The sequence below is a fragment of the Balaenoptera borealis genome (genome assembly GCF_965194805.1).
Source record: "Balaenoptera borealis genome assembly, chromosome: 4".
In the NCBI taxonomy this organism is placed as follows: Eukaryota; Metazoa; Chordata; class Mammalia; order Artiodactyla; family Balaenopteridae; genus Balaenoptera; species Balaenoptera borealis.
Genome location: NC_138861.1, coordinates 40,489,240 through 40,505,871, shown reverse-complemented (window position 1 = coordinate 40,505,871; position 16,632 = coordinate 40,489,240). Strand labels below are relative to the sequence as shown.

Here is a 16,632-nt window from a genome sequence, read left to right as displayed (position 1 = left end):
TCCAGTGGCCTTTATCACCCTAACTAGCTACTTTCAGTAGGGGAGGATGCAAGAGAGATTGACCTTGATTCACCTCATTACCAACCAAACGTGGAAAACCCTTTCGCACAACGGTTCTCAATCTCTGCAGCACATTCAAATCACCTGAGGAGCTTTGAAAACTCCAGATGCCCAGACCACATGCCAAACCAATTACATCCAAGTATCCGGGGATGGGACCCAGACACCCATATTTCTTAAAGTCCCCAGTGATCCAAGATGCAACCAGGGTTGAGAACCACTGTCTTGGACGCCCCTCCTGACCTCATGGAACTTCTGCTGCAAGGCAAACCAGGAAAGCCAACCTAGAGTGTTTCACAACCACGGCTTCTGAGTAGAGCAGGTGCAACAGGGTCCTGAACGCTGAAACACAGGTGCCGGCACTGAGCTCCACACAGAGGGCTGAACAGACAGCTTATGAGCTAGAGGGTTACCCAGATCCTCACGTGAGACTCTGCACTTCAAAAAAGCAAAAAACAAAAACAAGTCGCCAATCTTAAGAGACGTCACCAAATCTCGTTAGGATTTCTTTCTTTCTTTTTTAAGGCAAATCTTCTGGGAGGGACAGTCAGAGTATATGTGGAAGCGCGCCCCACCCATAGAGCCTGCGGAAAAGAAGACAGAACCGCACAATTCCTGCGGCCGCCTAGAAAACCCCCCGCAGGCTCCCCCAGCGCCGGGCGAGCGCGTGCACCTGTCGGCACGCGGGGCCGCACCTGCCGCGCCGGGCCCTTCCCTCCTACCTTCCAGCAGCTCGTCCAGGCTGGTGACCTTCCGGCTGCCGTCGATGGTGTAGATGGTGCGGACACCCTGGGGCAGGTTCACGTTGTCCGACAGGGAGCGGGTGAGCTCCATAAGCAGCGCATCGAAGGACCGGAAACGGTCGCCGGAGATGGCAAACACCAGGCCCTTGAAGTAGCGGTCCCCATTCCGGTAGAAGCGCGCCTTCTTGGCCTTCTTCTCCGAGCTCAGGGCCTGCAGGGTCCGCGTACGGTAGAAGCTGCAGTGGGCACTGTGCGCCGGGCTGGGGATGAGCCCGTTCCCCTTGGGGCCGGAGCTGCTGCTGCCCCCGGAGGAGCTGGGCGCCCCTCTCCGCGACCCCGGCCGCGGCCTTTTGTCCCGTTCCTCAAAGTGCTCCAGCTCGATACTCCTGGTGCTGGCCATCGCGGCTGCTCCAGGGGCGCCCCCACGAAACACGCCCCAGCCAAAGCCTCCAGGTAGCCCAGGGTCAAGGCGAGCACCGGCTCAGGGACGTCTAACTGCGAGGAGCCTCAGAGCGCCGGGACACCCAGCTCTGGCATCCCGCCCTCTCCTCGCAGGTGGAGCCGCGGAGGCGCCGGCCGGCCCGCGCCCCCCTAAAAGTGGCCGCAGCGCCGAGCTGCCCAGCTCATTGTCCGGCGCGCCTCGCTCTGTCCCTCCCGCTCGCCGGGGAGCCCCACGCCCCCCCAGGCGCCTCCTCCACCCGGCCACGCCTCACAACTCCCTCCCGGGAGCCCGCCGGCCGCCGCCAAGTTGGGCCGCCCGAAGCTCGCCCCGGGCCCGCGGGCGCATACAAAGCTCGGGCGCCCGCCGCGGCTCGCGTCCGCCCGCCGCTCCCGGGAGATCCGAGGGGAAGGAAGGAAGGGAGGGGGAGGGGCCGCGAGCGTGGGAGAGGCGCCGCGGGGGCGTCGGCCCGGCTCCGGCCCCGGCCCGCTCACGCGCCCGGCCCGAGGCCCGGAATGCCGCGCCGCCGCCTCGCTCGCCCCCAGGCCCTGCCCGAGGGGCGGCGCGCGCTAGCTGGGGCCGAGAGCACCGTGCAGGCCAGTCCCTCCCGGAGTCTGGCCCTAGCGGGAAATAACGCAGCCCGCCTCCCCCGCAGCCGGCCGGCCCGGCCCACCCGCGAGCATCCGCCCCCGGGCCCGACCGCACCGCCTGCCCGGCCCGCTGTCAGGGCTGTAGGGGGCTTCTTGCTCCCCGAGGGATGCCAAACCCCGGAGGGAGAGAGGTGGGAGAGGAGGCTCTGCAGCGCGAGACGATCGGCCCCTCCAGGGTCCTAGGCGGCCCCGCCCGCCTGACAGCCCCAGCCCCGCTCCGCGCGCTGATGGGCGCAGCCGCGGCGCGCGCTCCTCCGCCTGGGAAACGGAACCGCGCAGGTCAAAAAAACTACAAAGGAAGGAGATTCAAGGGCAGGGATCACGTCCCTTAGCCAGCCTCCAAATGAGGAGCCGAGGCTAAACTAGGGCAGGAACCTGAAACATGGCATTGAATTGGGGCACACTATTTATTTTTTAAAAGGAAATCAGGAGCTTTATTTAAAAATCCTTTGATAAAACAATTTCCTTTGCAGATTCGCTAACGTGGTACGTTCAGTAACTTTGAATGAGTGAATGATCCGAAGTTATTGTTTTTTGAGGAATTTACTTAATTAACAAATATTTATTAAAGCATGCAATGTGCCAGGCATTGTCTCCGTCGCTGGGGATGCATTGGTAAACAGAAAATCCCTGCACCCCACCCCCCTTACATTCAAGTGATGTTTATTGTTGTCAGTTTGAGCTTCTCATTAAGTAATAGGTCTAACATTTGTAAGCACCCATCATACTCGAAGTCTTAATTTAGTAGTGCCTGGTCAACAGTAAAAGCATATTTCCCAAAGGCTTGTGAGAAATATTAGTTACTTCCATTTTACCATTACGGAAAGATGAAACTAAAAGAAGTTTGGTCCTAATCTGACAGGTGGGTAAGTTACCCTGAAACCTTAGGTTATTCACCACCTGTTCTCTGAGTGGCCCTAGACAGCAAATCCAAACCGACCTGTAAGGTAAGAACATGGATGCTTTTCTTGGAATGAACGAAGTTCTGGAAGAGTATGAATAAGAGAAGGCAGAGATATATGCAGTAGTTCTTCAGCAGCTGTGAAGCTGCCCTGGCATGCAGTGCCCCAGAAGATTCCTGCTTAGTGCACCATAGTTCCCCCAGGGCAGTCTCAGGGACACCTGGGCATACCTGACTTCTAGAACCAGGACTGGAACATGCTGGGAATTCAGGGCTGATCTGAGGCTTCAACATAGTTTTCCAGAGGAAAAACTGTGAAATATAATTAGGTCCATGGCCATAATAGACCTTAACACAGACCAATTAAATCAGAACTTCTGGGGATGGACTTCTCCAACAGTAGTTTTTGGAACTGCTTCCAATGCACAGCCAGCGTTTCCACCTATAGGCTGTAACATTAGTATTCAAACAGATCAGTGCTGCTTCTCAAACTCTGATGTATACTTACATGTAGTAGGGGAAATCTCATAAAATATAGATTCTGATGCAGTAGGTCTGGGGTGGAATTTGAGATTCTGTATTTCTAATAAGCTCCCAGGTAATGCCAATACAGCTGGTCTTGGTACAACACTTTGAGAAACAAGGAACTAAATGGCAAATTTCTTGAGATAAGGCCTCATTAAGTACTAGTGACTGCAGAGCCTTTCAACTTTGTAAATGGCTTAAAATGGGTGTGTTCATTTGTTTTGCTCTTACTCTTTCTTGAAAAAAAGCCCACTTTGTAATCTATTGCTGTAGTAACAAATTATCCCACACCTAGTGATTCAGGACAATAAACATGTATTATCTCAGCAGTTTCTGTGGGTCAGGAAGCTAGGAACAGCTTCCCTTGATGTCTCATGAGATGTAATCAAGACATTGATTGGGGCTGCAGTCATCTGAAGGTTTGACTGGTGCTGGAAGATCTAAGATGGTTGGTGGGAGGCCTAGGTTCCTGGCCATGAGCACCTCTCTGTAGGTTCCCTTGAGTGTTATCACAACATGTCAGCTGGCTTCCTCCAGAGCAAGCTCCCAGAGAGAACAGGGTGGAAACCAAATGTCTTTTATGATGTAGGCTTGGAAGTCATACACTGTCATTCCTGCAATAGCCTGTGTAACCTTACACAGGTTGGCCTGTTTAATGTGGGAGAAGACTATACAAGGATGACTACCAGGAGCTCATTGAGGTCACCTTGTAGGCTGGTAGCACAGGTTCAATCAAACAAGCTTTAGGACATAAACACATTTTCTCACTCAAAGATTCCTGATAAAAGATTTCACCCTTCTTAAATAGTGAATACAATGATATAATATGCCAGTATTTTAACATGAGTCCCAAACATTATATCCCTAAGTTAACAAAGATTACTGCGTTTCAAGAGGGGCTGGGGGAGAAGAGAAAGTATTTCCAAAGCTGTTACCTAATTTTAAAAACCGTTTTGTTCCTGCTCTTTGCATTAATTTGTTTGAAGAACTTTATCTCTGACCTTCATAGAAGAATTAAGATGCAATCACCTTTCATAAGATAGTTGCTTAGTGAATATGGTATATATCAAGACCCAGCTGGCCAAAATTTGAAGATTTATTGGGGCAGAAAAAAATTAGTTTCAGCATTACAATTCTAATGCCAACAAAATTTGAGGGTTCTAGGTAGGCAGCTATTAATTTGGGTTGTTACTTCATGATTTAAAGTTTATAGAGCCAAAACAAATTCTCCCCTTTCACGGGGTTGCAGAATGTGCAGAGTAAGATATTTCAACTGGCATGTCCTTTACTGAGATGCCCCCTTTCTTTTCTAACCAAGAAACACTACCTGGGACTTCCCTAGTGCTCCAGTGGTTAAGACTCTGTGTTTCCACTGCAAGGGGCACTGGTTCGATCCCTGGCCGGGGCACTAAGATCCCACATGCCGCACTGCACGGGGTGGCCAAAAAAAGAAAAAACACTATCTGATTTGCTAATCATTCATCCTTCCAGAGATGATCTATTTCTCCTTGGTGGTTGCCTACTCTGTCTGCCAGGTCATGATTTTAGGGGCTTTATTAGGAGGGGCTGGCTCTACCTCTTTACCATCTGGAAGCCTGCCTTGACCGTTGCTCCTGTTGGTTGTGATTTCTCTATACCCTTTCCTAACCCCTCTTAGTCTAACAATTATCTGAATAAAACCTGTTGTGCAGAGAACTTTAAAAATGGCTTCATCTCTATGCTACAGAGAATCCAAGAATTTCAATCCAAAATCTCTTCTCCATTTTTTTTTTTTTTTGCAGGATTAGAAAGCACTCCTTTCTGCTCTTGATATATAATAATTTTAAATCGCAAAGTATCTAGTGCACATGAAAACTTTCTTGATGCTATCCAAGAGGGATCTTTTAAAAACCACCTGGGGCAGAAAAATTCAACCAGGCTTGAAGGAAAGGTAATTAATTGTTCTTTGTTCTCTAGGCTTCTCTTCAGATTTCACAGATTAGCAATACAATTTTAGAATTTTAGGGCTGCCTTTAGCCAAGTGGTAACTCCCTCCCCCAGCCCTCTCACTCCCCCATCTCCACCTTGATTAAGAAATACAATAACAATTTTTATTTGGCATAATTTGTTTAAATGAGATTTATTTATTCCATACTTCCTTATGGAGCTTTACTTAAGAAACTTGCGTTGAACATCTCCTGGTTTTGCTTCACGCTACTTCACTTCTCAAATGCATTGGCTAGTCTTCACTTTTGGCCAGAACCTTCTGCCTTTAGAGGCAGTTTTCCAGCTACTCCATTACTTATTACATAAAGGGTGCTTACAAACATTTTAGACTGCACCGTGCTGAGACTTTCTGCTGTCTCATGTTTTCATTTCTGTTCACTGCATGCCAAGCGTTTCTCCCAGAAGCAAAAGTGATGAAACAACTATTTTCAGTGAAAGGGCCCAGTGACTATGAACTTGAATTTTTGAAACTTAGCATTATTTTTTATTTCATAATCTTTAATGGTTATAAATTCTAGTGTTTTCTGTCGCACTTTAACGGGAAAGAGTATAAAGCCAGGAGGTTCAGAAAGAGACTCTCTACCCCTACCTACCCCTAATCTGCACCCAGACTGGAAAAAGATTCAGACGAACTGTTCTCTCATTTTTTGTTTCACCTTGGGAGCTTTGCTGTCCTTTACAGCCATGATTCTTGAAGCACTTTACAAATATAATGACTTTGCAAATGTATATGAGGGAATGATTAAAACTACATTTTCAGGTTCAGAAAATTGATTAAGTCTTTCAAAAATTTCAAGTTTAATTTTTTAATGAAAATATCAGATGAATGGAAGAAAAATTCAGATATTCATGCTTTAAATGTATATAACACACAAATGCTTTTTTTCTATGAGAAAACTATGGTTTAATAGTTCTGTTGGTCCATTTCACTTCCACAAAGTGTGTAGTCAAAGATTTCCTCTTTTCGGGGCTTCCCTGGTGGCGCAGTGGTTGAGAATCTGCCTGCTAATGCAGGGCACACGGGTTCGAGCCCTGGTCTGGGAAGATCCCACATGCCGCTGAGCAACTAGGCCCGTGAGCCACAACTACTGAGCCTGCGCGTCTGGAGCCTGTGCTCCGCAACAAGAAAGGCCGCGATAGTGAAAGGTCCGCGCACATCGATGAAGAGTGACCCCCGCTTGCTGCAACTAGAGAAAGCCCTCGCACAGAAACGAAGACCCAACACAGCCAAAAATAAAATAAATTAATTAATTAAAAAAAAAAAATTTCCACTTTTCATGTTAATTCTATGTATTCAAAATGATACTCAGTTATTTTGTCATTTACTAGTTCAGCTGCAATAACTGTTAAAATGAAAATAATAGAAGCATTAAATTTATGAAGTAAATTTCTTTTTAGAAATTTGAACTTTTTTCCCTTTAAATCTCCTTAAGAAGAAAATCTAGGCAGGTAGTAGTATCCCTACTTTCCAGATAAGGGAATGGAGACAGAGCCAGTGATTTTCAACAGTTATTTAATTATTTGATATTTAATAATATCAAAAGTGGAAAACCATGGAAAATTACTATAGTACTCTCATTTTGTTTGTGTAAAATCAGATTTCTCAAACCCAATATAAAATTTACTCTTTGAATGTAGACTTTTTTGATTCACTTAAAATTCAAAAAGAATTATTATATTTATCTTAAAATCAATCATGATTTTAGTGGTTTCCTCCTCTCCGTAGCATCTTTCATGTTTATATAAATACTGAATATGGCAAACTGTGTTCCTGTCATTCTATATATTAGCTTAAAATAATGATGGTCATGAGTACTTAAAGGATAATAAAGCTTTTATAATGATTGATAAGTCGTTATGACCTAGTTAGAGAAACAGATTATAGACGAGGAAATAGGAAAGATTAAGCAGCAGAGATAGAAACTGACTCCAGGGTATGTTAACTCTAGAAGATGTTCTTATCAAGCTTTCAAAATTCATTAATCACAGAGAGGTCTCTTTAGGAATTTATAGTTAAAAATTAATGATCTTTATACCTGCAGTAGGTTTATAATGCAAATTAGCTGGTTATTTTAGGACAAATGTTTTATACCTCATACACATATTTGAAATATTCAAATGTTGAAACAATTTATTTATCTTATATACAGGAATAATGATACTATGCAGACTTGGTCAGTCCCTTTTAGTAAATCTGTACTCATTTGGCTATGCATTTAGTTAAAAAAAAATAGCTTTTCCTTGCTACTTCCCAGAGTCCTATCTGAAATAACTGCTATTGATCTTAATTTACTGTTCATACAAAAGATTTGTTATATATGCATGTGTGTCTGTGTCTGTGCACTTGTGTGTGTATATATGTATGTTTTATATATGCATATATATAATGTACATATAAAACATTTAAGGTGAAGAGGTATATGCATGTGATTACCTGATAGAGTATATCTTAATGTAACTGATAGGTTCATTTTTAATAGCTTGGTAACAATATAAAATTACATTTCTTTCAGTATTACAATTAATTACTATTTATTACTATTACTACAATAATACAGGCATACCTCAGAGGTATTTCCAGTTCAATTCCAGACCACTGCAATAAAGTGAATATATAACAATATAAAATTACATTTCTTTCAGTATTACAATTAATTACTATTTATTACTATTACGACAATAATACAGGCATACCTCAGAGGTATTTCCAGTTCAATTCCAGACCACTGCAATAAAGTGAATATCACAATAAAGTGAGTCACACCAATTTTTTGGTTTCCCAGTGCATATAAAATTTATGTTTATGCTATACTGTAGTCCAATTAAGTGTGCAATAACATTATGTCTAAAAAAAGTACATATATTAATTTAAAAATACTTTTAAAGAAATTTATCCACATTCAATATCAGAAAAATCTGTTATAATAATTGAAGAAACCCTTAAAGAGTTACTAATAATTATTTGGAGCAAATGAATGATTTTAAAAGGTCTGTATTGGATCACAGACTAAATGGTCTTAGCCAGCTCTGATATTATTTTTTCCTCTCTTAGTTATAATTCTATCTGATAGATCTAAACAATCTTTACCCCAAGTTTTCTGTTTTTTAAAAAAAACTTTTAACAACCTCAAACTGACAGAAAAAAATGCAAGTTCAGTACAAGGCAATTTTTTTCTTTTTTTCTTTTTTTAATAAATTTATTTATTTATTTATTTATTTTTGGCTGTGTTGGGTCTTCGTTTCTGTGCGAGGGCTTTCTCCAGTTGTGGCAAGCGGGGGCCACTCTTCATCACGGTGCGCGGGCCTCTCACTGTCGCGGCCTCTCTTGTTGCGGAGCACAGGCTCCAGACGCGCAGGCTCAGTAGTTGTGGCTCACGGGCCCAGTTGCTGCGCGGCATGTGGGATCCTCCCGGACTGGGGCACGAACCCGTGTTCCCTGCATTGGCAGGCAGATTCTCAACCACTGCACCACCAGGGAAGCCCCAAGGCAATTTTTTTCTGAATTATTTGAGAACAAGTTGCCAACATGATGTCTCATCATCCCTAGATAATTTACTGTGTACTTTTTACAAATAAAAACATTCTCCTACACAGCACGATGCAGGTATCAAAATCAAGAAGTTAACACTTGTAAATTGCTACCACCTAATCTTTGGAACCCATTCAAATTTTTCAGATGCCCTAATAATGTCCTTTTAAGCAAAAGGATCCAGTTCAGAACCACACCATGTGCTTCTCTATGTTGTCTCTTTAGTCTCCTTCGCCTAGAACAGTTCCTTAGTCTTTCCTAGGCCTCCATGACCTTGACACTTTTGAAGATTACCAGCCAGTTTTTTTGGCCGTGCCATGTGGCATGTGGGATCTTAGTTCCCCTACCAGAGATCGAACCCGTGCCGCCTGCATTCGGAGTGCACAGTCTTAACCACTGGACCGCCAGGGAAGTCCCCCAGCCAGTTATTTTGAAGAGTCCTTCAGTTGGGTTTGTCTGATTCTTCCTCAGGATTAGATTTAAGTTATGCATCTTTGGCATGAATATCAGAGAAGTGATGCTGTGCTCTTATTGTATCATATGGAGGGGTCAATTTCAATTTGTCTCATCACTGATGATGTTCCCTTGGATCACCTGATTTAAGTGGTACCTGCCAGGCTTAAGTTTACTCTTTTTTCCTTTGTAATTAATAAGTGTTTTGTCAAATGGCACCTTGTAACTTATGTGACGATCTTATTATTCCTCAAACTTTCAATCTATTCATTTATTTTATCATTTTCGACTCACGGTGTCCTATTTTAGTCATTTACTATCATTATTTATTTTAATGCTTCAATTATCCCCAGTTTGGCCAATGCATTCAAGCTGACTTCTATGCCCTTTTGCTGTCCCCATAATTTTCTAGCACTTCCTTACCTTTGGTTATATGTTCTGGACTCATGTGGTGCTTTCTCTGCCCTAGCCCTGGAATCAGTCATTTTCCTTCCTTTTGATAAATAATGATATTTAGGAGCCAAGACTGGGTAATAGGTGTGCTCATTGCCACTGAGTTTCAGCTCCTCCTGGGCTTCTCAGTGGACAGAGCTAGGAAATGTATGTACACACATACGTGTATCTTGAAAACCATCAGTCACACCACAGCCCACTTCCCCACGCGGAAGTCCTCCTCACCCCACTGAGACCCCGGTGCCCTGTGCTGGACCACCTCCTGCATGGGTGCTTTCCTTGTCCTACTCGGACTTGGATGCTACACGCTGGGTGGTCCTCCTGTGCAGACCCTCCTCACCCTGCTTAGGCGCTGATACTCCCCACAGGCCAGTCCTCCTATGTGTTGACTTTCTCACCCCACCTAGATTCCAACGTACGATGCCTGGCTGCCACGGCTCCCTCTTTACCTAAACGCCTTCCTGGCCCTGCTTGGGGTCAAACACCCTGCTCTGGTCCACCATGACTACCCCCTTGGCCCCAGCTAATGGCTTTAGGACTGAATTATTTGGGAAGGGAAAGAGGAAGAGCTAATTTTTTTTTTTCTTGAAGTTTATTTTACTCTCCGTGTGTCCTCTGGAATACAATCAACAGACCTCTAATGAGCTATTGTTCTTGGCTCACCCATTGTCTCTTCCACCTGCCTCCAGTGTCATGCCCTGTTTTTTACTCTGGTGAAATATTCTCTTAATACTCTCAGTATATGTGTTTTAGGCAAGACTGACTTCACCCTTGCTCCAGGGATGGGCATGTGATTCAGTCCTGGCCAGTTGACCACATTCTCTTGGCCTTAGTGATTAGCATTACCTTTTACTCTGTTGCTTAGACCAAAAACAAGACAAAAACAAAAAACAAATCATGCACTCATCCATGACTTCTTTCTTTCTCTCATACCCCACATCTAATTCGGAAGCAAATTACTTTCCTTCAAAATATATCCCAGATAGAATCATTTCTCTCTGCCACATACAAAAGTATCCTATTCTAAGCCATCTTCATCTCTCACCTGACCTGTCTGTCCCACTATAGAGTATTCTTCACACAGCAGCCAGAGTGAGTCTTTTAAGACTTTAAGACAGATTATGTCACTCTGTTCAGTAGACATCATAGCTTCCCCTTACACTCAGAACAATATCTAATGTCCTTACATTATGGCCATCAAGGGCCTACATCAGGACCTACATCACCTGAAGAAGTTATAAAACTACAGATGCCTGTGCCCACCCCCAAGTGAAGCTGATTTAATCGACCTGGGGTATACCCTGGACATTGGTTTCTTTTAAAAGGTCCCCAGTGTTTCTAAGAGCTGAGAACCATCTGGCCCTGGCTGTCAGTCAGGCTCGTATGTATCCCTCTAACCACCACTTGCTTTAGCCCCCTGGGCCCCTCTGCTGTTCCTGGAGCATGGCAAACATGATCCCACCTCAGGGTCTTTGCATTGCTGGATACCATGACTTCTGACACTAACTGCCCAGAATTCAGTCAAATTTCACAGGTTAAGAGCATAGTCCTCCATAAAGCTGCCCTCAATTCCATCAGCAGCAGCAAGCTCAGGGGTTCCCAGGCCACCCACTCTTCTGATTAACTGGCTACTGGGGACACACTACCTCCTCAGTTTTCATAATTCACTAGAACGAGTCATAGAACTCAGGAAAACACTATACTTATGGTGACAGTTTTATTACAGCAGAAAGGATACAAATTGGGTCCAGCCAAAAGAAGAGAGGGCGAGGTCTGGGAGGGTCTTAAATGCAAATCTCCTGTATCCTCTCCCCACAGAGTCAGGATGCATCAACGTGTAACAATATGCACAGAATATTGTTAACCAGGGATGCTTACTAAAGCTTCGTTATCTTGCATGTTTACTGAGATTTCACGATGTAGGTATGATTGATTGAATCATTAGCCATATGATTAAACTCAGTATCCAGTCCCCCTCCCCTCTGTGGAGAGCGGGCTGATATCACATGGCTCAATTCCCCAACCCTTGATTTTTGGTGTGGCCAGGCCCACTATGAGTCATCTTCTCAGCATAAACTAAGGGGCCCAACATGAGTCACCTCATTAGTGTAAACTATCAGGGTTCACCATGAATGATAAAAATACTCCTATTACTCAGGAAGTTCCAAGGATTTAGAGGTTACTTCCCAGGAGCCAAGGACAAAGGCTAGTCAAATTCTTTATTATAGAACACTGGGTAAAGACATACCTGACCAGATCTACCCTGGGCATTTTGGTTACATGATCTAATAAAACTCTTATTTGCTCAAGCCAGGTTGAGTTGCATTTTCTGTCACTATCAAGAGTCCTTTGTGACACACAAATCAGTTGGTTTTCCTGACTCCTATGTCTTCCCTTTAGTTGATATTGGGTGTAATTGTTGGTTGGATCAATCTTCTTAAACAACAGTTCTGATCTTGTCACCCCACTGTTGAAACACCTCCAGCAATGACTTACTTGAGGTGCTTTTTCTTTCTCGACTAGTCCAAAATATTTAGTCTGACATTCAAGACCTACATCATCTGGCTCTGTTTCTTTGATCTCCCACAACTAGTCCTTAGATATACAATTTAACCAAAATGCACCACTTGCTTTTTCTTGAATGCTTTTTGCCCTTTCCCACTCTCTGCCTTTGTTAGGTCATCCTGTTTGTTTGGAATGGCCAACCCCTCCCTCCTACCTGCCAAATTGTACTCCTTTCCCTCTTCCATGAATTCTTCTCTAATAATCCCAGCTGTAAGCAATTTCTTGCTATAAAGTCTTCATCAGTAGCACGTTCTTTGTATTTCTCTAGTAATACCTCTCACATCTTTTTCTTTTTAAATAAATTTATTTATTTATTTATTTATTTATTTATTTTTAGCTGCATTGGGTCTTCATTGCTGCGCATGGGCTTTTCTCTAGTTGTGGTGAGTGGGGGCTTGTCTTGTTGCAGAGCACGGGCTCTAAGTGTGCAGGCTTCAGTAGTTGTGGCGCACGGGCTTAGTTGCTCCGTGGCATGTGAGATCTTCCCAGACCAGGGCTCAAACCCATGTCCCCTGCATTGGCAGGTGGATTCTTAACCACTGCACCACCAGGGAAGTCCCTCACATCTTATTTTTAATATTTGTCCTTTATTGATATTTGTACACTTCCATTATACTAATTCAATGTATATTTAATGAATTCTTACAATGCTCTAAGAATATAAATATGAATAGTTTATGCCCCAAAGCAGTCAGTTATCTAGCAAAAGAGGAAAATATATATTTAATCAACTGATTTTTATCAACCAGCCATTATCTCTCCAAATATTTTATCTCCCATATCCTGTCTATTCTCTCATTCTATAATTCCTGTTAGATGTAAGTTGGACCTTCAAATTTTTTCTCCATGCCTTTTCATATTTTCTATTTCTTTAACTGTCCTACAGTGAGGAAAATTTGTTCAAATGTATCTTCAAGTTTACTAATTCCTTCTTCAGCTGGCTCTAATCTGCTTAACCCATGTGTCCAGTGGTAAATTTAAATGACCATTCATTTCTAGATGTGTAACCGAGCAAAGATTCATGTGCCTGCAGCTCAGAAAGCCAGACTCTGACAGTGGGAGTTTGCAACAAAGAAAGGATTTATTGGGGGGCGCCAGGCAAGGGAGTGGGAGACAAGCCTCAGATCCACTCCAACTTGGTCCTTGAGTTAGGGGGTATTTTTAAAGGGGAAGAACAAAGAAGCTGGGGTTAATCATCATCTTGTGACATATCTTAATCATAGTTTTGGGAATCAGGTTGTCTCTGGTTTATGATTTTTTTTGGCCAGGTGGTCTATGGCTCGGAGATCTGTTAGCTCATCTTGCCCTGGAGAAACAACCCGAGCTTGTACGTTTAATGGTGACATCAACAATTTTAGTACATTAACAATATTATCGACAACAACAATCTCAGTCATCTGATTCTGGTGGATTAGTGTTCCGTTAGCACAGGATTGAGGTCAGAGGGGACAAAAAAGGCAATAAAGATTTGGATAGAGAGATAAATCATTAATTCTGTAAGGGAACTCGGTTTTAAAGGGACTTGGCTTCAGATGTTCGAATTTGTTCAAAATTTTTGGCTTTTCTTTTATGGTGAATTACCATTTGTTTGTTTTTTCGATGCCTTTTAGATGTTCAAAATTTAAAACACTTACTTAGGTTATGGTCTCTTTCAGATTGTTTTTCTATATACCAAATTTTGAGATTAAAAAATCTTCTGTTTATATCCGTGATTCTTTCTTTTGCATTCTATGTGAATTTTTATTATGAGCTCCCCTGCAGTGAGGCTCATTTTTGTCTGTGCTCATTCCATGCTGCATGGGTAGCAGAGTTTAATATTAACATCCTCCTGGTGTACTGGAGGCAACACTGGCCCAGGACCATGATAATTTCTAGGCTTGAGTTTTCCTGCAGGATCAGGTAAAGTAAATTCAGATTACACACCAATGAAAGCAATAGGTTTGGAATTTTTATTTTTCACAGAAGTCATGTTTTTTCCTACACAGAGTTAACTGTCATTTCTTGATATTGTTGGCGGAGATTTTTGGTCCTCTTTGGCTGGGATTGTAGCTTTGGAGAGTCCTGGCCTTATGTAGGCATCTCTGTTCCTGCTCCCCTTCAGGTGGGCCGAAGACGGCTTTTGTTCCTGCTGGGCATTAAAACCCTGGTCTTACCAAATCAATGCCACTGTTTCCATCAGCTCCCCCAAGTTGCCACAGTCTCAGTTCTTATATTTATCACTCTGGCTTTCAATTCCCTATGTATATACTTGAGGACTCCATTTCTTTCAGATAAAAATTAACTGTAAAAACTTTTTGTTGTTGTTGTTATTTTTTATCCAGTGTTCCTAAGGGTTTATAGCTACTGGGATTCCTTGTTATCTTAGTCTACCACAGTGCTGGAACCACATCAAAAATAGATATGTATCCATCTACAAAATATCTACCCCACCAGATGACAACCTGATACATGCCATAACAGAAAAACAAACAAAAATCTTTTGGAAATTCTTAAAAGGTAGTAATCAATTGTGATTGCACGGTTTGAGAAAGTCTTCATTTGGTAACTGTCTTAGTATGTTTTGGCTGCTTTAACAGAAAACCACAGACTGGGTAGCTTATAAACAACAGAAATGTATTGCTCACAGTTCTGGAGACTGGAAATCTGAGATCAGGGTGCCAGCATGGTCAGGGGAGGCCTCTCTTCCAGGATGCAGACTTCTCGTTGTATCCTCACATGTCAGAAAGGGCTAGGGAGCTCTGTAGGGTCTCTTTTTAAGGGCATTAATCCTATTCATGAGGGCTCCACCCTCATGACCTAAGCACCTCCTAAAGGTCCCACCTCCTAATACTACCACATTGGGCATTAGGATTTCAACATATGAATTTGGAGAGAACACAAACATTCAGACCACAGCAGTAACTAACAACTGAATTGGGCTTTGAAGAATGCACAGGATTTTGACATGAAGAGAGGGAGAGATTGGGTCTTGTGGGGGAAACCCAGGTAAGGAATGAACAGTCATGAAAATGCATATTCTTTTCATGCAGTCAGTCCTATGTGGTTGGATCTGTGTGTGGCTTATTGGATGTAGTCTTGGGATACGTGCCTGGAATCATCCCAGCATCTCCATACAAGTCCTCGTACAGTGCTCTGTGTACCATATACACTAAATATTTACTGGATGAACAAATATACGTGAGAGAATGTTTCCAAAGTAAGGAGTAGCGGCTGAATATACAGAATAATATTCAACCTCACTGTATGTCAGTTTGCTCACCTACAAACAAGAGGTTCACCTACAAACAAGAGAGTAGCACTGTATGACTTAAAATTCCTTTTGGTTCCAACATTCTATGATAATACTTTGTACAACTTAGTGCCAATCCTAATTAGTTCCAATTTAAGCAAGGAAACATCTGGATGACTTTTTGTTAGGGTTAAGTGGATTTGGTTGTCTATATGCTACAGGGAAAGAGAATGAAAAGTAGTCTTGAAAAATGCTCTTTAATGTGGAACAAAGAAGATCAGAGGTTGACGCACTGCAGGGCTATATTCTTATAATCTACTCAAAGTTGCTGCTATCCTGGTCTAGATAAAGAGCCATTGCCTAGAAGTTCCCTTTTGAGATTCCAGTTTTCAAAAGCCTTCTCTGTATGCAACCTTAAGTTTCTAAAAATAAACAAAATAGGAAGACTTCTCCTTGGAGGAAACATTTAGCAATAATAACCACAAAAGTTTGAAAGGGAAATTCATTGTCCAACAAAAGGAAGGAGAAAAAAAATCTAGATTTCTTCTATTTTTAAAAATTTATTTTACTTCCTGAGCTTTCTAAAAGCTGCTTAGATAGACACAAAAGGGAAGTGAGACAGTTAAGAATATTTCAGTTTGTATTTGAACAAAACAACCATCACTACATCATTTAGGAATATTTTTAAAAAAGAATGAAAGAAAAAAGCCATTACAGTTTATTTTTGTGACATCCACAATGCATTTATTCATTGATTCATTCTTTTATTTATTAAATTTTTCATTGAGTATCTAATATGTATAGGATGTTATACTAGGCACTAGGTTGGAGATGTGACTTAACTGGTAATTCCATAGTGATCATTCAACATGGTAAACTCAGTCTTTCCTTCTGTGTGTTGGGCATTGTGGACTTGCTAATTCAACTTTTATTTGATCATTCTTCTAGTATGTTTTTCTATTTCATTTCCCGTGGTAGTTTCTTCCAACTTGGTGCACTTGCATGAGATTTGGGAGGCAGAAGTGAAGTAGAGGCCATTTTCTCGACTTTTGCCTTATTCCATTGGCAAACAAGGTCATGAAATGTGAAGTTTTCTGCT

At 42.7% G+C, this 16,632-nt stretch overlaps 1 protein-coding gene across 11 annotated transcripts in view; it reads right to left on the bottom strand.

The window, feature by feature from the left end:
* Positions 1 to 6,263, bottom strand: part of DCLK2 (doublecortin like kinase 2) — a 155,211-nt gene extending 148,948 nt beyond the window's left edge. For 4 of the 11 annotated variants that reach the window (XR_014243601.1, XR_014243602.1, XR_014243603.1 and 1 more), the window contains exon 1: positions 783 to 6,260. Coding sequence is in view for 5 of the 11 variants with exons in the window: in XM_082388990.1 (XP_082245116.1) it covers positions 783 to 1,203 (421 nt within the window). In the remaining 6 variants the exon portion in view is untranslated. Of the gene's footprint in view, positions 1 to 782 lie in introns of all 11 variants that reach the window. The other 7 variants (XR_014243605.1, XM_082388991.1, XM_082388993.1 and 4 more) reach the window with 5 other exon arrangements.
* Positions 6,264 to 16,632: the final 10,369 nt, after the last annotated feature.